The sequence below is a fragment of the Apostichopus japonicus genome, chromosome 14, assembly GCF_037975245.1.
Source record: "Apostichopus japonicus isolate 1M-3 chromosome 14, ASM3797524v1, whole genome shotgun sequence".
Classification (NCBI taxonomy): Eukaryota; Metazoa; Echinodermata; class Holothuroidea; order Aspidochirotida; family Stichopodidae; genus Apostichopus; species Apostichopus japonicus.
The window spans coordinates 6,208,013-6,233,974 of NC_092574.1; the positions used below are offsets into that span (position 1 = coordinate 6,208,013).

Genomic DNA, 25,962 nt, shown 5'->3' on the forward strand with positions numbered 1-25,962 from the left:
AGGCCGTGCACCAAACGTACCACGAATATTCGTCAGGTATGCACAGTCAAATGAACAGAACTGTACCGAGTTTGATTATTTGAGAGAAAAAAAGTGTAACAATCCACTTAGTGTTGAAGTCAAAATTAATGGCATTTACCTCTCGATGGAAGTAGGCACTGGGGCTACAAAGTACATCAAACCTGAAAATTTTATTCGAGGAAAATATGGGTGTTGGGTCATTGGACCAAGCGATGCAAAGATTTTTATATACTTAAAAAAAAATATTATATTATTTATTGATGATTCTCAATTTGGTAAATATGATAACATGTAATAAATTGTTAGAGGGCAAACTTACAGACTGTGATATGTGTACGATATCATATCATCACACTGCGCACTCTCAGATTAAAGTTTGAAGAAGTAAAAACTTGGATTTGGAGGATATACGGAGGATTAAAAGTAGAATTGCTGGGCAAACAGATGTTACAGTGTCTTAAGGATGTCAGACAGCTAAATTCCCAATTTTCGGGCAAAACTGGACTGGGACTCTATATTTACTATTAAGAAAATGACACTTCATTTCATTATTAAGGAAATATTCAACTTTGCTGAATGGAGATCTTGAACATAAACGGTTCACAAGGCAAGGATCAAGGTAAAAGAAGATCATATTCTTATTTTTACTAATCTAGAGCAGTCACTTTTGCCCCAAAAGTGGCAGAAGGTAAAGAGTTAGATAGGCGAGAATCTGAAGGGATCATCACTCAAGTGGAACATGGTGATAGGCTAATCATATATGTAGTAGTTGTAGTAGTAGTATCTAAGGCAGATAAATCCATTCATATTTCTTGTGATTACAAGGTCACCATTCATCAATGTGTAGATGTGGACCAGAATCCACTTTCTAATCCAAAAACTATTTTGCAAATTTGGCAGGTGGTTCGGTATTTTATAAACTAGAATTAAAACAAACAGTTAAATATCAGCAGTTGTTAATTGATGAGAAATCATGGAATTACCTTACCATTAATACTCATAAAGGATATATCAATATAATAGACTTTCTGTTGTTATTTCTAGTGCTACCGTGATATTTCAATATTGATATGGAACATAAGTTTGAATGGTTCAGATGGAGTCTTGTACGTGTTAATTACAGATCACCTCCTAAATTGTAGGAGAGGATCACCAAGATCAACATTTACGGAGGCTGGATAATGATCTTCAGAGACTAGAAGAACACGGCAATGCCATTGAAAGCATCCAATGTAAATTTATGGAAACCTCAGTAGAGTAACTAATGGCATGTTGTGAATTCAGAGGGACTTATTGCATTCCCTGAGAAAGTAGACGCTATTACGAAAGCACCGAAACCTAAACATTTTTAGCGAGTTCAGGAATTTTCTAGGTAGGTTCGAGTACTTTTCAATATTTGTACAAATTAATCCACTATGTTTTACATCCTCCCAATGAATTATTGAAATCTTCCAAACATTGGGGTTTTTCATAGGAAGTGAAAAAGCTTTTGTAGACGGAGGCTAAAAGCAAAATTGTATTCAGTCGATGTTTCAGCTCATTACAATGTCAAATTAGACCAATTTAGCTAGCATGTGATGCATCTGCATATGGTATTGGGTATTTAATTTCTCATATGTTACCTACTGGTAAGCAGAGACCTGTAACATTTGCTTCACGTACATTATCAATAAGTGTACAGACTTATGCCCAAATTGAAAAGGAAGCATTTCCTCTCATATGTATGGTCGAAAGTTCACTTTTGCTACCAATCACAAACCATTGAAGACTATATGCTCGGACCTAAAATAGGCCTGTACCGATCTTAACAAGCCGCAAGCTTATAAAGGTAGGCTCTCATTTTTATCTATACTACAATATGACATAAAAATTTAGAAAGACAGTTATACTAAAGGGGGGGGTGTGAGGAATGTACTAGCAAAGGAAAGACCCAAACTTGTCAAAAGCGTGGCGTCTCACCGGCCCTAAATGGATGGTCAAATACAATTGATGCTGACAAATAGAACCTATGTATCAATAGGCGAACGTAACTGTCAGTAGAACAGGATTGTTTCTTGTGGGGATGAAGAGTCATATATATTACACAGCAGTCTACGTCATAGCGTTTTGCCAACATTGCATGAAGAGTATTTAGGAATGTGCAAAATTAAAGAGTTAGAAGGTTTTTTATGGGTGGCCAGGACGAGACAAAGACATTGTATTAACTGTAATAATCATGTCAAATTATTAATCTGTTAGGAATTAGTTACCAGAAGCACCAAGATGGTCTTCAAGACCATGACAATGTATATTAATATGGAGTTTGCAGAAAGGCCTCAAGGTACATATTTTCTTGTAAATGTTATATGCACATTCTAAATAGCCAGATATATACCCAAATGTCAAGAATTACAACATCTCAGTTAATTGTGATTGTTCGTTTTTAAATTGTCACCATATGGTCTACCGGAAAAAGTTGTTTCTGATAATGGTCCACAGCTTGTATCAAGTGAGTTTACTGAATTCGCGAAGCTAAATTGAGTTAGACCTATTAAAATTTCTCTATATTAGAGCGGAGAGATTTTTGACAGGATTTGTAGCAAGCTCTCAAAAGTAGCAATGACACCAAAGTGTAAGATGACAATACATCATCATCGTTTTGCCAACTTCAAATTCCTTATCGTTGTCAGTACACAACAGACTGTTACTATAGTCGTTCACCAGCATAATTATTCATAAAACGTCAAATTCTTAGTTTCAAGTTGTTAAGACCAAATTTTAAATCCAAAGTTCACGCAAAACAGGATTCAAAGGAAGCATGACAATACACCTTTTCAAACTTCGCATAAACTTGCAAAGAAGATCGCAATGATCGCACGATACAATATCCATAGCCTAACAAACAAAACATCCCAAGTACGTGCAAGTTAGGTTTCGAGTTGACATCTGTTTATACTGTGAGTCTTAGTGATAAAAATAAAACGACTTTCAAAGCACAAGTAAAAAAGAAGAAGACAACACAGAGAGCACGAAAAGCATTCACCTTCCTATAACAAGTAAAATAATGTCAACACGTCAAAAGCATAGCAAACTATAGAAATATTGAACAAATTAATCATTTGTGAACTTTCATCATTATAGGCTTTAAGCCTGTTACAAATAAATTTACGTTTTGCGATTCGTGGTACACACTCGCTATATTCCGCATTACTGTAACGAGCTGTAGTATCAATTCCTCGACATAATACTTAAACATAATACACAAGTAAAAAAACATGTCAGTTATTTTCTCTCCGGTCCCACATACAATTTTTGATTGCGAAAGAAAGTAATAATTTACTAAAGTCTTAATGAAATAAGTAATAAACACGATATTTCTTGTAATTTTCATCTCCTCTTAACTATCGTGACCGTGGCGTAGCAAGGATCAAACTGTCGATCGGGGTGCAGCAATAGATATGGTCCCCCTCTCCTCACCCACCCGGCCAAGGATAGTCCACATTCACCCTAGCCCAACCATAGTTTCAGCTTAGGTGACAGTTCTTTGATGACCGGAATATGGCACTCTTAGGCTTTCCCTGTTGAGGAAAGCTTTTCGTTTGAATTCGCCATATTGGTGGGTTTGGGAGATAACTTTTAAGAACTGCACTGAACAAAATATCAGACACAAACAAATGAATAAAATATTCTTACTTTAATACTTGTCTTAAGTCGATTGGTGGTGATATTTTTCGGTCCTTAACATCAGGCCCATGGGCCCGGGAGCCCGCACCGGCTGATAGTTATGTCACTGTCTCTTAAAACCCTTCATAATGAATAACATAAAATTATACTTTCGAGATTACTACATCTACATTCACATCCTTTTGAACCACTTTCAAAGAACGATCACGCCTTGCTTTCTTTCTGCTATGACCATAACACGCCAGGAGAATGAGCCCCAAAACTAGCATTGATATAACTACAAGACTCAATGCAATCGCAGCCATATTATTGAACATATTATCTGTTTTGCCATTTTCGTAAGGTGTTGTAGCAACTTTCTGTGTATTCTTCGCAATGGTCGCCGCCATTTTGGATGTTGTCATCTTCTGTTCAGTCTTCGTTGTTGGTTTCAATGCGACGTTCGTTGTGGTATAGGGTACCTTATCAATGGACGTAGTTGTTTTAAGACGTACAGTAGTTTGAACCGGTTCTGGGGTTGGTATCTCCTGTCTAAAGGTCATTTTGGCAATATTTGACATGTCTCCCTCGTTACCCGATTCATCGACAGCATATAGACCTAACACCACCGAGTACGTTTCTAAGTGTTGCGGGATAGTTGCTACCTGAATTATCATAATTTCTTCGTCTCCGTAAGGTGCAGGAGAAGAAAGATTTCCATGTAAAACATCGGTTTGGTAGATTTCATTGGTGGTCGATGATTTATTACGTAGTTCCTTTGAAGAGTTTGCCCAGCTTATTACGTAATGATGAGCTGGGGAGGAAATTGGACCAACATGTCTACTAGTACGTGAATGTATATGGTGATTGTTCTACAGAAACCAGTGTGGTAAAGGCCTATGTTGTGTTTGTAGGCCTACCAGGAAAAACGCCATTTTGAACATTTGACGCCACTGTAAAGGAGACAGTGTAATGTCACTGATTGTTGGTAAACAACCAAGTAGAGTATAAAACCGCATTTTGTTTTGATTTATAACATTGAGTAACGGCTAACAGATGCTTATCAATATGAAGTTAATATAATAGTATGCCCAATGGTTGTGAAAATGAAAATGGAAACTGTCAGGGTCTACCGTTATCTTCTCTTTTTAATGGTCATTGAGACACTGCAAATCAGATTTCCTCCCATCCACATTCCTCCTCCCCCCCCCCCCTTACTAACTCGAATATGTTTTGCCAGAGCAGCACTCACCATTCCCAAAATCAAAATCGTCCCCTGGAGCGGTGAAAGTGATCGTCACGGTACCCAGACTGAACGAGGTATTCAACACGGCGAGATCTGTGATCTTGTTGGGTGCAAATGTGTCAGTGAAAGGGTTCCATTCTGGTGGTGTTTCAGAGACACTACTAGCTCCACCTGACACTCCTCTGGTAAAGTTCGGAGCGGGAACCCCGACAATCTCTGGTATTGGAGTACCTGGTAACGCTATGGATATATTTCCTTCAGATCAAACGATAAGATAAATGGCGGTAACAATATTAAAGATACTCTGGATTGTTTGTTCGTTTGTCTATGGACCCGTTCTTGTTAAAAACAAGTTTAGTTCAGTTCAGTCTATTTATTTCTACTATTTCACAACATATCAAAGTTTCATACTATTTAAATTTCTTGCATAGATATTAAGCATGGTTTCGATCGTTTGCTCAGACTGACGCTGCTGTAGATTAACTAACCTTCAAGACAAAAATATCTCTCCCGGCCCCCACCCCCTCACCGCAACCTCGCCATGGTTATGACATTTCACACATCCACTGCGCATGCGTATTTAGAAGAGGCAGAGGATGAACATGACATAACCCCTGTTTTCATATACTCACTAATCAGGCACGACTCATCTAATTTGTATTTTCCGGTCAATGATCCCACATAACCATTAAGATCTTTTAGAGGTTCTTCATAAAATAAAACCAAACGGTCCTTTTATGATTTGATTTGTCATTAGGTGAACACCTTAACTTAGAATAAATATGTTATACATACATATATATACCTAAAGATTCGGTTATGTTTCCGGATAAGAGAAGCTCTGGGTCGACATAAATCCCAGTTGCTGAAAATCGTGACGATGTCCTCGGTCTCAAGACCGTGGCTTCTCCATTGTTTTCAACACGTATTTTAAACCCATAAAAGCCAACACCGCTTAACTGAGTGAAATACCGTGAGTAAATACCGTCGTTCTTTGTTACATCGGCACCTATATTGAAATTGAAAAATAACAACGTATTGGTGGAGGTTGTTACCCTGTCCAGTATCCCTCCCCCACAAAACAGAACAAACAAACGAAAACAAGAGACTGAAAGCAATAGTACAAGGTTGACAAAACATTATTGTCGTGATAATGATTGATTAGTTTTAAAAGATTGGGGGGGGGGTGGTTGGGGCGTGGGGTAGGTATTAATTATTGGTAACATATATGTAGTGTGTAAAGTTAAGAAAAAAAGAACTCACACGTATTGCGTATACTTTCGGTAGTCGTACATAAGTCAGCATACCACATCAATAAGTTGGAATATATACACATACCGAGTTACCGTTACCCGTGGGGTACGTATTAATTATTGGTAACATGTAGTGTTTAAAGTTATGAAAAGAGAACTCACACGTATTGCGCATACTTTTGTTAGTCGTACGTCAGTCAACATACCACATCAATAAGTTGGAATATATACACATACCAGCCCCGTTGTTACACGCACCAGCGATACATGGTATTCATGCCAACTCTTTTGTCATATTGACCACACGGGGGTGTACATATACGAGCCTGATTGGCCAACACACCATACGGCATACACGTATCATCCGAGTTGACATATCAACCATACGAAAGTGCATACGTCCCCTGTTGTAATGCCAACCACATCAGGTGGGCATTTACCAGCCCTGTTGTCATAACAACCAGAGGGCTATACATACCAGCTCCGTTGTCGTAAAGTTGTAGTTCGACCGGCACTCCAGACGGTGTTTCTACCGTGGCAATAACCGTTGCACCTACTACCGGATAAAACCGTTGTCGTACTTCAGCGTAGGCAACCATCGGTTTATTGTTAACGATCCCACTCGGTGAACCGCTTAAAAAAGAAGATACTATAATCGGATCAACTCCTTCTTGAGATGGAAATGAGGAAACAGAAACAATGACGTCATGGGCTACAGTGGTATCTTGGTTTTGTATGTAATACTCCCATGCACCTGGCTGTGAAAAGAATGTATGAAAACATTAGACTGCACATATCTAACAATGGCAGGTTATTATTTTAGAATAATCACACTTGTAACTAAAATTATAAAGTTAACTTATCGAAACAAAAAAACAAAACATGTAAGAATAATGACAGGTAAACAACATGTAAACAACATATCGAATTTGTAAGTACAACGGTAGGTTATTGTATCAAACCAAATGATAGATATAATCGGTCACAATTTGTAGATATCCTTCATTTTGTGAAACATACTGTAACGATAACTCGGTCTTAGATTCCGGGGGGTGGGGGCAATTATTCCCTTCCGATGACTGAATCAGTCACGGTACAGACAAAACTTCGACATAAAGGCCTCAATAATAAATAGAGAAACATGCACTTAAACCACAATGGGTTACAAGTAATTACAATCAAGGTCTCAATACCGAAGTAAAGTCCTATAACACGATACGTATAAACATGTATAGAAGAAAAATACAAAGCGTACACAAATATGGCAACAATGGTGGATGCCTGGGCTACTACCGAACCAAACGATTCAGAACGGGAGCGAAGACTGACTCGCAAGTCCCGGGATCTGATTCAGTTGAGCTGATGAGCAGACGTCACGTGACCTGTAATACTTACGTCACTGTCCACATGAAAAGCACATGTGGTTAAAAACAAAAGACATGTAGCCTAGAAAATAAAGGGCGACAGATATGATGACCAATGGTATCACAATAAATTCCTTGATCATTAGTCTACAGCGGCCTTACCTCGGCGATGTCAGGTATTCTTATTACGACTTTCTTGAACGCTAAATCATCCTCGTAATATGTGGAAGACTGATCAAAGGTCACTCCAGATGGTGACGTTACTGTAATATGTACTGCAGCTGCAACAACAAAAATAACGACCGCGAGTCAAAGTTGACCTCATGAAAGCAATCTACCACTAAAACAAGATTTGACATCTGTTTATCCGAGGCGATCTTTGAACTCTTCCTCAAAACAACAGTTCCACCGAATTATCCACACCTATGCTCGCAATTATCCAAAGAAATTGTTCTTGATTGTGAAGGATAAATGCGAATCAAACGTGTTATGTTTCTTCCTGGAAGTGGATTTACCCTCCGTTTTACTGTCATTATAAGGTCACAGCGCCCTTTTCATCACGACTGAAGCCTAGAAATGTCAATTTCTCAAGGTTTTCCTCCCCACCCCTTTCAAATGACCTGTTCGTGTGAGAGTGCCAATGAAGTCTCGTCAAAAGATTTTGGAATGATCATACAATTCAAACTTTGGATGATAAAATATAGATATAAAGACTCCATCGTTGAACCATCAGTGACCTTATTGACCTCAGATGACATTTGACCTCGTTTCACATGTATATTCAAATCTGCCTGATCAACTTCGACCAAGTGTTAACTAAAATCTGGAAATTTAAACATTTACAAATGACATATCGATAGGACCCTGGTGATAAAACACAACAACAACGTCGGATAGACAAACAGACAGCCAGTCAACCAGACAAACACATAGAGATCGAAAACTATGGATAATCGCATAGCTGTAAAAGCGCCATTCACACTGATCATCAAAGTCGTTCCTTGTATGTACACAATGATAATATTTGAACTCAGGGAAAACATCAAAGGGCTCAGTTTTAAAGTTGCTATTTTTTTATTTCAAATCTTCAACAAATCTTTCGTTTTGTTTTACCTCCGCTTGATGGATTTGGGTGATAGTTGGTGAAGTCAAATATTGTCAATCTCCCAATGGTTGCATCGATGTAAACACTTCGCCGAAAACTTTCATCATCAACTTCAAAGGCTACAACAACGGATTGAAGCTTCAAAAGAACAAACATAACTGAGATGAGAGACTCCTATACTGTCTTGTATGGATGATGTAGCTAACAGAGGAGAGGGAATGGGTGTGGAGTGGATTGGATTAATGGGACGAAAGATACTTCCTGTAACTTGCATTGTAATTCGTGATAAATGTTTATGCATGTATATTTCAGTGTATTCCAGTGACCAAACAGATCTAAACGGCTTTTATAGCTATCACGGTACCCCTCACTTCCCGAATTAACCCCGTTCTTGCTGTCACCATAGATGCTAAATAAGTTCGACCATCCAGGGAGATGTTTAAGCAGAACATCGATAGGTACATATTTCCTTTATGCACAGATGAAAAAAGGAAGAACTCTCTATATTTTGGATCCCCGTTCCAGGAAATCCTCTCCAACCACACCAATATACTCCACGACAATCTTGAAGTATTGGAGAATATAAAAGTTCCGTAAAACCGTCTAACTTATAAATTACATCGTAATCCGAACTTACCTCTATGCGTGTTTCGAAATCACTTGCTCCTCCTGAGTTGGCACTGAGAGCGTCCCGTACACCGGTAGAGTTTCGGTTATCAGTCTGTAAATAAAATCGGCCACCTAAAAGACAAGTGATATACTGATCTCTGAATTTGATTCTTTGCCTTTTTGTGGGTTCTGAGCCTTGACCTCTGGTGACCTGTAACCTCCACAAAGACAATAGGTTTATTCTTCTCACTAGAAATGAATCCATATAACAAGTATCGGGTTCATCCAAGCTTAACGTTGGAATTATCATGCTTATCTTGGTTTCAGAATTTGGCCTGTTTGGCCTGAAGTGACAAGACCTGTCCAATAACAAAAGCATACGACTTCATTTCTACGAGGGACAAGTCATCTATTTTTCGTTATTTTGTTCAGATTTATTTTCATTATAGATGTTCCCTTCTAATTATCGATCGTATATGACAATTTTCAATAACTCCATGTTTTGGTGATGAGAAGGAAGCTGCTTTATACTAAAGGTATTGCCTTGTTTGCTTATATCAGATTGATAACATTTGCCAGGATTGTTTGTTTTTGTCCGGGTACGGTCCTGGGACGGAGTACTCCTCCGTGTCCAGGCTTTATCTTCGTGTCCAGGCTTTTTCTTGAACGGAAGTTCTCAAGATATTTAGAATTTTCATTATCAAGAAAAAGACTCAATATTTAACTTCAAATCTGTTCACTTTCTCACAGGATAGTGAGGAAGAAGCGAATACTGCTAGAAGAAAACTTACTATCTTTTCAACTCACTGTATAGTATTTAAATGTCAACAATAACTGGATGTGCAGTTACTAAGTAATTGTCCTTTTAACCTCACATGCTCGTCATTATTAAGAAACTTAAACTACTATCTAAACATATTTTATTACTTAATATTGATCACAACCTATGACCTAAGTTTCCGCAAACTGGCTCAAACAGGAAATATTGTCTGGTGACTTCCTTCTATATTGTATGTTTTTCACATATGAGTTGGTTTCAAAACGACCAGCATGAGCAATGGCCTTACGGGGGCCATGAGGGGGAATTCCCAGTAAAATTCTCCCTCCGCCCCCCCCCCCCAGTTGCCCTCAACTAGATCTGGTACTTATTCAGATATATAGTGTTAGGTTAATCGTTTGTATTAGACCGCTAAAACATGTTTTATTGGCTCAAAGCCGCCTGCGCTCAGTTTGTCAAACATCGAAAACAATGTTTGCTCGCCATTAAATTGCATGTATATTTGGAAATTGTGGAAATTCTCAAAAGGGGAAGGGGACACCCCCTTTCCTCAGACAACGCCCCCTATCAGTGTTATATCTTTTTCCCCAGCCCCTCCCCCCCATATATATATATATATATATATAAATAGATATATATTGGATATATATATTGGATATATATATATATATATATACCCAATATATACCCAGATTCACTTCCATCATCATAACAACTAAATATGTTATGAAATAACAACAATATATGTTAAACAAAACGATTTTTCCTATTTCCTTGTTTACTTTCGATCGCATTTGACACTGACCAATGGTACAAAATATGCACACACAAAAACTTAATGGAATCAGCAAACCATGTGATAGTTTTTGCTCACCTGTACTTGAGGCCAAATCTACAAGGTTGGGTTCAGCTGCATTACTGATTGCTACAGCATCAATGATAACTTTGTTGCTGATATATGCTACCTTCATATAGCTCGTGTGGTCAGGTTCTCCGTCCTCACCGTCTGTCATAAGTAATATCTTACTACCTCCCGGATCTCCTTCTGCCGTCAGTATCTGAGACAAATCAGAACGAATCATATTACAGGGAAATGCACGAGAACAACAGCGGTTCATCTCGATGTTTGTGGGGTTGGAAGGGGGTTGGAGGGGAGACAAGGTACCTAGGGAAATGAGAGGTTGACTACATGCTATGCGGTAAATTTTTGGTTTTCGAGTTCCGCCCTTGATACTGTGATATTTTTTATGATGTAAAGCAAAAGGAAACCACGCTAAACCTGAAACGATAGTTATGCTTTCCCTTCTAATACTTCTCAACTTTTAGGAAAGGAAAGGAAGATTATAGATTTCGTATAAACGACATTTTGATTAGTCTATTTGGTTATGCGCTTTCAAGGTGACTAGGTCATCTGCTAGAGTCGTTTCTGTAGTTTCCTAAGACAGGACAAACAAGTATACCTATAACAGTGTGAGGCATACCACTCACACATTCAGGATTCTGAACCAATGGGAGAAGACGGAATATAAACTTCATCTAAATGGTATACCTATAGCGAGTTTTCACTACGCATGTTTTAGCACGTTCACCAAGCTCTGTACATAGCACTATCGGATTTAGGACTTCCGTGAGATATGCTTCACAGTAACATTAAGCATTCCCCCCCCCCCCCCCCAATATATCAACAACTAAGAAAACGTCCGTACAGGTAGTAATTTGCTATTTAAGGGAAATGAACAGGAACCAATCGAAAAAAACGTGATGGGAAATATTCCCAGTATATTGACATGGGTAAGATTAAATATTGCGCAATTCAATGGTTAACCATTTGTACGTCTCTATCGCACGGGACTGAGCAGCCTCCGATCAAGCTGTACACTTCCACGTAAACAATGACAGATGTATTGTGATTGGGTTTGATCGAACGTAATGAACGATGATCATACAGTGGCGTCTATCATTATACAGTGGCTGACAAATTCCTCGGGTATTGATACTTACATTTAATGCTTCTTCCATACCGCAACCAATACATGTTCCACCGTTAGCATCCTCAGGGACAAGGTTAGCAAGAGTTCTTCTTTCAGTGTCTGACGTCATTTCCGTTAAGTAGCTGATGATTGTCGCATCGCTATCAAAGTCCACAATGCCGATGAAGGTCCCTGGAGCGGCCACTGTCATGATATAGGTCCTAGCAGCAGCGGCAAGTTTCAAGTACCTGTCACTTGTCTAAACATATATAAAAAGATACTTTTTGCGAATATTATACTTAAAAATAGTTTTGAGTTGGTCGAGGAGGGGTCATCTTTGGCATCCGTTTAATTACAACACTTCCACAAAATAAGGGACTTCCGATTCCAGGTGTTGTTGTACTTAGAGAGCGCGATAAACAGTTGCTTCACAAAGGGTGAGATTTTCGTTATATATCTAGGAAAGGGATGGGAGGGGATGAGGACGGGACGGAGGGGGAGGTGTAGGGGATCTATGGTGTAGGTCACGTAGTACGCAAGACGTACTTCCACTTACACTCATACTGCCTGAGGTGTCCAGGACCAAAACGACTCGCGTAATCTTGGATCTCACCACGAAGAATGTCGGTGTGACGTCATGCACCTCTCTCGGTGGATTATTCGTGTTACCTTCAAAGGAAACAAGACGGTTTACCGGTGGCATACTTTTACAATCATATCTTTCATCATTTCACCAAACGCAAGTTGTTACCGTTAATTCAAAACTGGGGAGGAAGGGCAGTCACAATTGTAGAATGCATAACAATGGCATTTTATGAATTGTTCTCATTTCCAATCGTCAGCCCAAAATAACTTCCTTTTAAAAAGATGACACACCATTAAAATCTGGATGGTCTCGCATCACCTCCCAACAGCTTCTGCCGTCGCACCGTTCATTTTGTTTGGTTGGCGCTTCACTGTTATGGAGATAGCCAGGATCATCCGGTGTGTTATCACAGAAATTCACGATCTGCATAAGATGTTTGAGATATAAGTCATTTGAAATGAACAAAGTTCATAATATGTTCACAGGGGGGCTGTAAATAACCCACAAAATGCCCCCCCCCCCCAAAAAAAAAAATATTGATAAATTTGCTGTTGCCCGATTTAACGTGCTGAGACAAAACTATAGCTTTGAAGTTTAAACCCTCCAAATTAGTTGATCTATATACTGAAAACCAATGATATGCTGCTAGACAATGAACAGAGGAAGAAGTGGGGAAAAGAAACCGTCCATTCACAAACGTTAAAAAAAATGTATTTTACTTTAGTTTACCTGGTCAAAGTTCAAGTAAGAATGCATAACGGATCCAGATACGTGCGGAGGTTGGACTTTTGATGGTACTGATACACATCCGTACTCGTAGCCAATTCTTTGATCTCCGAGACAACGTCTATAAGGTTTAGGTGATCGGCCTGTAAACTTCAGAGGCGTGAAACGCCAATCACTTGTGCACCTATACGTAATATTGTATACTATATTAGGTATATCGTTTTTATATCACTTAGGCATATATCTACACACACACACACACACATACAGGCGTAAGGTGGTTTACGGGGACTCAACCTTTTGGCTATCATTATGGGGACCGTTAGTTACAATGATCACAGAGGCTTCAAACTTTGAATTTGTAATGACCTTTCCATCCAAAATTAAGTTAGGTATTATTTATGTTTTTATTTACTTTTGTTATAGTGTTACTATACAAGACATTCCACATTACTTGTGGGGACTCACTACTGACTTAACACACACTGAATTGGTTTATGGGGACGTCACTGGAAGTTTGTTATTTCAATCATAATCAATGTAGCATGCTTCTGTTCCATTGTCAGTATATCATGGGGAAGGGGAAGGGGGGGGGTGATGAGGGAAAAAATTACTTCACACATGACAAGTGAGTTGGCCACAGACTTGTTTGAAACTGGTATCAGCTGGATATCATTTGAGAAGCACTACTTCTAACTGTTCATGATCGAAATGTGCTTATTATCCATTCCTGGGATGCCCAAGGGGGTATGATGGGGGAAAACAGTGTGTTACTTCAAAAAATGATCGTTAGGGACACATTATAGATTTTGCAGAAAGGTTGATATCGAAAAATGAAAAAAAAACCACTTCAAGCCACATAATTTCAATCATTACCAATGTAATTATATTCCATAGTGTTATTGGTAGTAATTACTGGGGTGGAGGAAGGGGGGGGGGAGTGGAGGAGGAGGAGGCATAGTGATTGAAAAAGACATCTGGCATTTCACAATTGTCATGGAAGGATGCCATATATTGGTTTGTTGCATATGGAACTTATTTCCTGATACATCCCTCAAATTTTAATTCCGTGCAATTTTGAAACAATGCAATGGTAAATATAGGATAACAATACTGGCCAACTTTTCCAAGCCTTAAGTGGGCACCTTTGTCCTCTCCCACACAGGAAACATTTAATTGAACTGTTTACCTAAATAACAGTTCAAAACCAAGCTGCTGTTCAAACACTCCATGTTGGTGGGCATCACCACTTGACTAAATTTGATTCAAAATAGGGGGATAATTTCAGCATAAGGTGAAGGTGGGGAACCAGGGGGGGAGGGGGGTAATCCACCTTCCTCCTTGGAAAAAACACAGCCAAAACAACACCCTTCGTGCCCTGTAAAATAGTAGCACAAAAAAAAAACCAAAGAAGAGCTTTTATACAACTGTGTGGAAACATAGAGAGGATATTACAGATATTGTAGAGGAAGTAGAGGGTTACATAATGAAAATGCATTAAAAGGTGTCAGCTTGTAGATATATACAGTAGAATTTTATTCAATTCTTGGCATATGATGCACCCTATGTATCTACATTGCAACAGATTTGTCCATACATATGGAACTGTTTCAAGACAAATATCAACAGTACATCACTTTATCTTTAAAAAAAGTATAATTTTCACTGGTATAATATGGTATGGTATATATTATATTTCATCATAGCTAATCTTCCTGTCACATTGACAAAGTATGATGTTCACAAATGTTTTGTAAATTTTCTAATTATGCCTTTCTCTTGCATCATAATATTTTCTTTAGTATTAAAACTCCTCAAACACATACCATCTCAGTTTAATAAACATCAACATAATATCAAGATCAATGCATGGTGATATAATACAATGTGCTCAATGGTCTCCAAAATGTATGATAATCAAAGAACTGAACACAAGAAACAAAGATTCTCTGAAATGAATATTGTGCATAGAGCTGAACTTCACCAATCAGTATGATCTGCTGCTATAGTGCTGACATATCCACTATGCAAGAATTGTTTGCTTGAAACCAACCCAGCTGACAAAATCCAAGAACATGTTTATTGCATATCCGGAGGTCCCAACACAACATTATATAATATGGAACCAAGCAGCCTTGATATACCAACTTGAGCATTTATATGATAGTACAGCCAGCCAGCCAGCCCTTGTCTGTAAGAGAGCAGAAAAACAATATCTATGTGAGAATATGATAAAATATTTGACAAAGAATAGGGGAAAAGGTTAAAAGGTAGTGTACTTTCCAAGGCATGCCAAACTTTATAGATCTAGCATATGCAACAGCATATAGCTTAATTGGGTGGTCAAGTCACCTTATCCCCCATTTCCAATCAACAAGTGGAATGACATCAAAGCATTAAATAGACATAACATTGGAATATTAGGCCATTATGAAATGTCAAACCCTGAATAAAGTACTCGAAAGTATGAAGTACCTGATTCCCCATGGGCCCATTCCACCTGCCCCATGCAATGAACTTCAAAACAGTGTACAATCTGTACTTTCAAAGACATATCAAACTGCAGAAATGTAGCATTTGCTACATAAAATGGTCTAAATAGGGCTCCTATGTAACTTTCCCAACCATCTCCAGCACGACAGTGTACAACTGTCATACAATCTGATATATTATAGAGAAAATAGGGATGTACACTGTTATGGCTTTCTCCTATTGTTCGAGAAAGAATTTTTTTACCATTTCCAACAGCATAGATTAAGGTGATGTATATTAAATGTAATGTAGAAGGTTTTTTTTTTCAACTATTAGGGTCCCCATAATGTGTGTGAGAATTTAATGAACAGTCTAATATTAATTTTTGACCATCTTATTTCCACAGTCGTCATTCCAAAATGGTGAACTGCTTAATCTCAAATACATCAGTGTAGAAATTACCTTGTCCAACTTTTACAGGCTCCACCCATATGTGGAACCATCATGTGGGGCAAAAAGGGGGGAGGGGTTACTGGAGGGGGAAACTGGGAAAGCAGCTATATGTAGGTTAGAGCTATCATTAGGATCAAATATTTGAAAGCATAGGATTTTATGTGTATTCATCCTTGATGAATGGAATGGAGGGTGGGGGAGGGGTGGGGGGGTCCAAGTGACTTGGCTGCCCTCTTGGTCGTCTATTTGCTTTTCTCCCTGCTACGTAAAGTTTGATATGTCTTGAAAATTACAGTTTGTACACTATCACACCATCTAGCTCATTGCATGTGGCAAGTGGTGCGGGTTACTATGGAATCAGGTACCGTATACAGGGTCAGACCTCCATAACGCCCTAATATTGTGATATTATGTATAAATAATGTTTTGATGTCATTCCACTAGTTGAGTGGGAATGAGGGGTGGGGATGATTGGAAAGCCCTAATCAGAATATATGCTGTTGCATGTGCTACATTTATACAATCTGATATATTATAAAGAAAATAGGGATGTACACTGTTATGGCTTTCTCCTATTGTTTAAGAAAGTTTTTTTTTACCATTTCCAACAGCATAGATTAAGGTGATGTATATTAAATGTAAAGTAGGTTTTTTTTTCTTCCAACTATTAGGTTCCCCAAAATGTGTTAGAGAATTTAATGAACAGTCTAATATTAATTTTTGACCATCTTATTTTCACCGTTTCAAAGTTTTGATGTCATTCCAAATTGGTGAACTGCTTAATCTGAAATACATCAGTGTAGAAATTACCTTGTCCAACTTTTACAGGCTCCACCCATATGTGGAACCATCATGTGGGGCAAAAGGGGGGTGGGGGAGTTGCTGGAGGGGGAAACTGGGAAAGCAGCTATATGTAGGTTAGAGCTATCATTAGGATCAAATATTTGAAAGCATAGGATTTTATGTGTATTCATCCTTGTTGAATGGGATGGAGGGTCGGGGAGGGGTGGGGGGTCCAAGTGATTTGGCTGCCCTATTGGTCATCTATTTGCTTTTCTCCCTGCTACGTAAAGTTTGATATGTCCTGAAAATTACAGTTTGTACACTATCACTCTATCTAGATCATTGCATGTGGCAAATGGTGTGGGTTACTAAGGAATCAGGTACTGTATACAGGGTCAGACCTCCATAACACCCAAATAATGTGATATTATGTATAAATAATGTTTTGATGTCATTCCACTAGTTGAGTGGGATGAGGGGTGGGTATGATTGGAAAGCCCTAATCAGAATATATGCTGTTGCATGTGCTACATTCATACAATTTGATATATTATAGAGAAAATAGGGATGTACACTGTTATGGCTTTCTCCTATTGTTTGAGAAAGATTTTTTTTACCATTTCCAACAGCATAAATTAAGGTGATGTATATTAAATGTAAAGTAGAAGGGTTTTTTTTTTCCAACTATTAGGGTCCCCATAATGTGTGTGAGAATTTAATGAACAGTCTAATATTAATTTTTGACCATCTTATTTTCACCGTTTCAAAGTTTTGATGTCATTCCAAATTGGTGAACTGCTTAATCTGAAATACATCAGTGTAGAAATTACCTTGTCCAACTTTTACAGGCTCCACCCATATGTGGCACCATCATGTTGGGCAAAAGGGGGGGGGGGGGTTTGCTGGAGGGGGAAACTGGAAAAGCAGCTATATGTAGGTTAGAGCATCATTAGGATCCAATAGTTGAAAGCATAGAATTTTATGTGTATTCATCCTTGTTGAATGGGATGGAAGGTCGGGGAGGGGTGGGGGGTGTCCAATTGACATGGCTGCCCTATTGGTCGTCTATTTGCTTTTCTCCCTGCTACGTCAAGTTTGATATATCCTGAAAATTACAGTTTGTACACTATCACTCTATCTAGCTCATTGCATATGTGGCAAGTGGTGTGGGTTACTATGGAATTAGGTACCCTATACAGGGTCAGACCTCCATAACGCCCTAATATTGTGATATTATGTATAAATAATGTTTGGATGTCATTCCACTAGTTGAGTGGGAATGAGGGGTGGGGATGATTGAAAAGCCCTAATCAGAATATATGCTGTTGCATGGGCTACATTCATACAATTTGATATATTAGAGAGAAAATAGGTATGTACACTGTTATGGCTTTCTCCTATTGTTTGAGAAAGATTTTTTTTACCATTTCCAACAGCATAGATTAAGGTGATGTAGGCTATATTAAATGTAATGTCAAAGGGGTTTTTTTTTTTGCTATTAGGGTCGCAATGTGTGTGAGAATTTAATGAACAGTCTAATATTAATTTTTGACCATCTTATTTTCACCGTTTCAAAGTTTTGATGTCATTCCAAATTGGTGAACTGCTTAATCTGAAATACAACAGTGTAGAAAATTACCTTGTCCAACTTTTACAGGTTCCACCCATATGTGGAACCATCATGTTGGGCAAAAGGGGGGGGGGGTTGCTAGAGGGGGAACTGGGAAAGCAGCTATATGTAGGTTAGAGCTATCATTAGGATCCAATAGTTGAAAGCATAGGATTTTATGTGTATTCATCCTTGTTGAATGGGATGGAGGGTCAGGGAGGGGTGGGGGGTGTCAAATTGACTTGGCTGCCCTATTGGTCGTCTATTTGCTTTTCTCCCTGCTACGTAAAGTTTGATATGTCCTGAAAATTACAGTTTGTACACTATCACTCTATCTAGCTCATTGCATATGTCAAGTGGTGTGGGTTACTATGGAATTAGGTACCCTATACAGGGTCAGACCTCCATAACGCCCTAATATTGTGATATTATGTATAAATAATGTTTGGATGTCATTCCACTAGTTGAGTGGGAATGAGGGGTGGGGATGATTGGAAAGCCCTAATCAGAATATATGCTGTTGCATGGGCTACATTCATACAATTTGATATATTAGAGAGAAAATAGGTATGTACACTGTTATGGCTTTCTCCTATTGTTTGAGAAAGATTTTTTTTACCATTTCCAACAGCATAGATTAAGGTGATGTAGGCTATATTAAATGTAATGTCAAAGGGTTTTTTTTTTTTTTTGCTATTAGGGTCCCAATTTTTGACCATCTTATTTTCACCGTTTCAAAGTTTTGATGTCATTCCAAATTGGTGAACTGCTTAATCTCAAATACAACAGTGTAGAAAATTACCTTGTTCAACTTTTACAGGCTCCACCCATATGTGGAACCATCATTTTGGGCAAAAGGGGGGGGGGGTTGCTAGAGGGGGAAACTGGGAAAACAGCTATATGTAGGTTTGAGCATCATTAGGATCAAATATTTGAAAGCATAGGATTTTATGTGTATTCATCCTTGTTGAATGGGATGGAGGGTCGGGGAGGGGTGGGGGGTGTCCAATTGACTTGGCTGCCCTATTGGTCGTCTATTTGCTTTTCTCCCTGCTACGTAAAGTTTGATATGTCCTGAAAATTACAGTTTGTACACTATCACACTATCTAGCTCATTGCATGTGGCAAGTGGTGTGGGTTACTATGGAATCAGGTACCGTATACAGGGTCAGACCTCCATAACGCCCTAATATTGTGATATTATGTATAAATAATGTTTTGATGTCATTCCACTAGTTGAGTGGGAATGAGGGGTGGGGATGATTGGAAAGCCCTAATCAGAATATATATGCTGTTGCATGTGCTGCATTCATACAATTTGATATATTATAGAGAAAATAGGGATGTACACTGTTATGGCTTTCTCCTATTGTTTAAGAAAGATTTTTTTTACAATTTCCAACAGCATAGATTAAGGTGATGTATATTTAATGTAAAGTAGAAGGTTTTTTTTTTCAACTATTTGGGTCCCCATAATGTGTGTGAGAAATTAATGAACAGTCTAATATTAATTTTTGACCATCTTTTTTTCACCGTTTCTAAGTTTTGATGTCATTCCAAATTGGTGAACTGCTTAATCTCAAATACATCAGTGTAGAAATTTTCCTTGTCCAACTTTTACAGGCTCCACCCATATGTGGAACCATCATGTGGGGCAAAAGGGGGGGGGGGTTGCTGCAGGGAGAAACGGGGAAAGCAGCTATATGTAGGTTAGAGCTATCATTAGGATCAAATATTTGAAAGCATAGGATTTTATGTGTATTCATCCTTGTTGAATGGGATGGAGGGTCGTGGAGGGGTGGGGGGGGGTCCAATTGACTTGGCTGCCCTCTTGGTCGTCTATTTGCTTTTCTCCCTGCTACGTAAAGTTTGATATGTCCTGAAAATTACAGTTTGTACACTATCACTCTATCTAGCTCAATGCATGTGGCAAGTGGTGTGGGTTACTATGGAATCAGGTAACGTATACAGGGTCAGACCTCCATAACGCCCTAATATTGTGATATTATGTATAAATAATGTTTGGATGTCATTCCACTAGTTGAGTGGGAATGAGGGGTGGGGATGATTGGAAAGCCCTAATCAGAATATATATGCTGTTGCATGTGCTACATTCATACAATTTGATATATTATAGAGAAAATAGGGATGCACACTGCTACGGCTTTCTCCTATTGTTTGAGAAAGATTTTTTTTTACCATTTCCAACAGCATAGATTAAGGTGATGTATATTAAATGTAATGTCAAAGGTTTTTTTTTTTTCAACTATTAGGGTCCCCATATTGTGTGTGAGAATTTAATGAACAGTCTAATATTAATTTTTGACCATCTTATTTCCACCATTTCAAAGTTTTGATGTCATTCCAAATTGGTGAACTGCTTAATCTCAAATACATCAGTGTAGAAATTACCTTGTCCAACTTTTACAGGCTCCACCCATATGTGGCACCATCATGTTGGGCAAAAGGGGGGGGGGTTGCTGGAGGGGGAAACTGGGAAAGCAGCTATATGTAGGTTAGAGCATCATTAGGATCCAATAGTTGAAAGCATAGAATTTTATGTGTATTCATCCTTGTTGAATGGGATGGAAGGTCGGGGAGGGGTGGGGGGTGTCCAATTGACATGGCTGCCCTATTGGTCGTCTATTTGCTTTTCTCCCTGCTACGTCAAGTTTGATATATCCTGAAAATTACAGTTTGTACACTATCACTCTATCTAGCTCATTGCATATGTGGCAAGTGGTGTGGGTTACTATGGAATTAGGTACCCTATACAGGGTCAGACCTCCATAACGCCCTAATATTGTGATATTATGTATAAATAATGTTTGGATGTCATTCCACTAGTTGAGTGGGAATGAGGGGTGGGGATGATTGGAAAGCCCTAATCAGAATATATGCTGTTGCATGGGCTACATTCATACAATTTGATATATTAGAGAGAAAATAGGTATGTACACTGTTATGGCTTTCTCCTATTGTTTGAGAAAGATTTTTTTTACCATTTCCAACAGCATAGATTAAGGTGATGTAGGCTATATTAAATGTAATGTCAAAGGGGTTTTTTTTTTGCTATTAGGGTCGCAATGTGTGTGAGAATTTAATGAACAGTCTAATATTAATTTTTGACCATCTTATTTTCACCGTTTCAAAGTTTTGATGTCATTCCAAATTGGTGAACTGCTTAATCTGAAATACAACAGTGTAGAAAATTACCTTGTCCAACTTTTACAGGTTCCACCCATATGTGGAACCATCATGTTGGGCAAAAGGGGGGGGGGGGTTGCTAGAGGGGGAACTGGGAAAGCAGCTATATGTAGGTTAGAGCTATCATTAGGATCCAATAGTTGAAAGCATAGGATTTTATGTGTATTCATCCTTGTTGAATGGGATGGAGGGTCGGGGAGGGGTGGGGGGTGTCCAATTGACTTGGCTGCCCTATTGGTCGTCTATTTGCTTTTTTCCCTGCTACGTAAAGTTTGATATGTCCTGAAAATTACAGTTTGTACACTATCACTCTATCTAGCTCATTGCATATGTCAAGTGGTGTGGGTTACTATGGAATTAGGTACCCTATACAGGGTCAGACCTCCATAACGCCCTAAAATTGTGATATTATGTATAAATAATGTTTGGATGTCATTCCACTAGTTGAGTGGGAATGAGGGGTGGGGATGATTGGAAAGCCCTAATCAGAATATATGCTGTTGCATGGGCTACATTCATACAATTTGATATATTAGAGAGAAAATAGGTATGTACACTGTTATGGCTTTCTCCTATTGTTTGAGAAAGATTTTTTTTACCATTTCCAACAGCATAGATTAAGGTGATGTAGGCTATATTAAATGTAATGTCAAAGGGTTTTTTTTTTTTTGCTATTAGGGTCCCAATTTTTGACCATCTTATTTTCACCGTTTCAAAGTTTTGATGTCATTCCAAATTGGTGAACTGCTTAATCTCAAATACAACAGTGTAGAAAATTACCTTGTTCAACTTTTACAGGCTCCACCCATATGTGGAACCATCATTTTGGGCAAAAGGGGGGGGGGGTTGCTAGAGGGGGAAACTGGGAAAACAGCTATATGTAGGTTTGAGCATCATTAGGATCAAATATTTGAAAGCATAGGATTTTATGTGTATTCATCCTTGTTGAATGGGATGGAGGGTTGGGGAGGGGTGGGGGGTGTCCAATTGACTTGGCTGACCTATTGGTCGTCTATTTGCTTTTCTCCCTGCTACGTAAAGTTTGATATGTCCTGAAAATTACAGTTTGTACACTATCACACTATCTAGCTCATTGCATGTGGCAAGTGGTGTGGGTTACTATGGAATCAGGTACCGTATACAGGGTCAGACCTCCATAACGCCCTAATATTGTGATATTATGTATAAATAATGTTTTGATATCATTCCACTAGTTGAGTGGGAATGAGGGGTGGGGATGATTGGAAAGCCCTAATCAGAATATATATGCTGTTGCATGTGCTGCATTCATACAATTTGATATATTATAGAGAAAATAGGGATGTACACTGTTATGGCTTTCTCCTATTGTTTAAGAAAGATTTTTTTTACAATTTCCAACAGCATAGATTAAGGTGATGTATATTTAATGTAAAGCAGAAGGTTTTTTTTTTCAACTATTTGGGTCCCCATAATGTGTGTGAGAAATTAATGAACAGTCTAATATTAATTTTTGACCATCTTTTTTTCACCGTTTCTAAGTTTTGATGTCATTCCAAATTGGTGAACTGCTTAATCTCAAATACATCAGTGTAGAAAATTTCCTTGTCCAACTTTTACAGGCTCCACCCATATGTGGAACCATCATGTGGGGCAAAAGGGGGGGGGGGGTTGCTGCAGGGAGAAACTGGGAAAGCAGCTATATGTAGGTTAGAGCTATCATTAGGATCAAATATTTGAAAGCATAGGATTTTATGTGTATTCATCCTTGTTGAATGGGATGGAGGGTCGTAGAGGGGTGGGGGGGTCCAATTGACTTGGCTGCCCTCTTGGTCGTCTATTTGCTTTTCTCCCTGCTACGTAAAGTTTGATATGTCCTGAAAATTACAGTTTGTACACTATCACTCTATCTAGCTCAATGCATGTGGCAAGTGGTGTGGGTTACTATGGAATCAGGTAACGTATACAGGGTCAGACCTCCATAACGCCCTAATATTGTGATATTATGTATAAATAATGTTTTGATGTCATTCCACTAGTTGAGTGGGAATGAGGGGTGGGGATGATTGGAAAGCCCTAATCAGAATATATATGCTGTTGCATGTGCTACATTCATACAATTTGATATATTATAGAGAAAATAGGGATGCACACTGCTACGGCTTTCTCCTATTGTTTGAGAAAGATTTTTTTTTACCATTTCCAACAGCATAGATTAAGGTGATGTATATTAAATGTAATGTCAAAGGTTTTTTTTTTTCAACTATTAGGGTCCCCATAATGTGTGTGAGAATTTAATGAACAGTCTAATATTAATTTTTGACCATCTTATTTCCACCGTTTCAAAGTTTTGATGTCATTCCAAATTGGTGAACTGCTTAATCTGAAATACATCAGTGTAGAAATTTACCTTGTCCAACTTTTACAAGCTCCACCCATATGTGGAACCATCATGTGGGGCAAAAGGAGGGGGGGTTGCTGGAGGGGGAAACTGGGAAAGCAGCTATATGTAGATTAGAACTATCATTAGGATCCAATAGTTGAAAGCATAGGATTTTATGTGTATTCATCCTTGTTGAATGGGATGGAGGGTCGGGGAGGGGTGGGGGTGTCCAATTGACTTGGCTGCCCTATTGGTTGTCTATTTGCTTTTCTCCCTGCTACGTAAAGTTTGATATGTCCTGAAAATTACAGTTTGTACACTATCACTCTATCTAGCTCATTGCATATGTCAAGTGGTGTGGGTTACTATGGAATTAGGTACCCTATACAGGGTCAGACCTCCATAACGCCCTAATATTGTGATATTATGTATAAATAATGTTTTGATGTCATTCCACTAGTTGAGTGGGAATGAGGGGTGGGGATGATTGGAAAGCCCTAATCAGAATATATGCTGTTGCATGGGCTACATTCATACAATTTGATATATTAGAGAGAAAATAGGTATGTACACTGTTATGGCTTTCTCCTATTGTTTGAGAAAGATTTTTTTTACCATTTCCAACAGCATAGATTAAGGTGATGTAGGCTATATTAAATGTAATGTCAAAGGGTTTTTTTTGTTTTGCTATTAGGGTCCCAATTTTTGACCATCTTATTTTCACCGTTTCAAAGTTTTGATGTCATTCCAAATTGGTGAACTGCTTAATCTCAAATACAACAGTGTAGAAAATTACCTTGTTCAACTTTTACAGGCTCCACCCATATGTGGAACCATCATTTTGGGCAAAAGGGGGGGGGGGGGGTTGCTAGAGGGGGAAACTGGGAAAGCAGCTATATGTAGGTTTGAGCATCATTAGGATCAAATATTTGAAAGCATAGGATTTTATGTGTATTCATCCTTGTTGAATGGGATGGAGGGCCGGGGAGGGGTGGGGGGTGTCCAATTGACTTGGCTGCCCTCTTGGTCGTCTATTTGCTTTTCTCCCTGCTACGTAAAGTTTGATATGTCCTGAAAATTACAGTTTGTACACTATCACACTATCTAGCTCATTGCATGTGGCAAGTGGTGTGGGTTACTATGGAATCAGGTACCGTATACAGGGTCAGACCTCCATAACGCCCTAATATTGTGATATTATGTATAAATAATGTTTTGATGTCATTCCACTAGTTGAGTGGGAATGAGGGGTGGGGATGATTGGAAAGCCCTAATCAGAATATATATGCTGTTGCATGTGCTGCATTCATACAATTTGATATATTATAGAGAAAATAGGGATGTACACTGTTATGGCTTTCTCCTATTGTTTGAGAAAGATTTTTTTTACCATTTCCAACAGCATAGATTAAGGTGATGTATATTAAATGTAATGTCAAAGGTTTTTTTTTTTTTGCTATTAGGGTCGCAATGTGTGTGAGAATTTAATGAACAGTCTAATATTAATTTTTGACCATCTTATTTTCACCGTTTCAAAGTTTTGATGTCATTCCAAATTGGTGAACTGCTTAATCTGAAATACATCAGTGTAGAAATTACCTTGTCCAACTTTTACAGGCTCCACCCATATGTGGCACCATCATGTTGGACAAAAGGGGGGGGGGGGGGGTTTGCTGGAGGGGGAAACTGGGAAAGCAGCTATATGTAGGTTAGAGCATCATTCGGATCAAATATTTGAAAGCATAGAATTTTATGTGTATTCATCCTAGATTAGAA

The 25,962-nt window shown here is 38.5% G+C and overlaps 1 protein-coding gene across 2 annotated transcripts in view; it reads right to left on the reverse strand.

Moving 5' to 3' along the window:
* LOC139979686 (calcium-activated chloride channel regulator 1-like) overlaps positions 1-25,962 on the reverse strand; it is a 125,422-nt gene that overhangs the window by 13,504 nt on the left and 85,956 nt on the right. Inside the window, exons 4-15 of one of the 2 annotated variants that reach the window (XM_071990720.1) lie at positions 13,304-13,484; positions 12,865-12,997; positions 12,545-12,657; positions 12,020-12,247; positions 10,893-11,076; positions 9,269-9,372; positions 8,640-8,769; positions 7,689-7,807; positions 6,641-6,920; positions 5,715-5,918; positions 4,916-5,164; positions 2,928-4,477 (exon numbers count right to left, since the gene is read on the reverse strand). In XM_071990720.1, the coding sequence (XP_071846821.1) occupies positions 3,828-4,477; positions 4,916-5,164; positions 5,715-5,918; positions 6,641-6,920; positions 7,689-7,807; positions 8,640-8,769; positions 9,269-9,372; positions 10,893-11,076; positions 12,020-12,247; positions 12,545-12,657; positions 12,865-12,997; positions 13,304-13,484 (2,575 nt within the window). In that variant the 3' untranslated portion in view covers positions 2,928-3,827. Of the gene's footprint in view, positions 1-2,927; positions 4,478-4,915; positions 5,165-5,714; positions 5,919-6,640; positions 6,921-7,688; positions 7,808-8,639; positions 8,770-9,268; positions 9,373-10,892; positions 11,077-12,019; positions 12,248-12,544; positions 12,658-12,864; positions 12,998-13,303; positions 13,485-25,962 lie in introns of those variants that run through there. The other variant, XM_071990721.1, reaches the window with a different exon arrangement.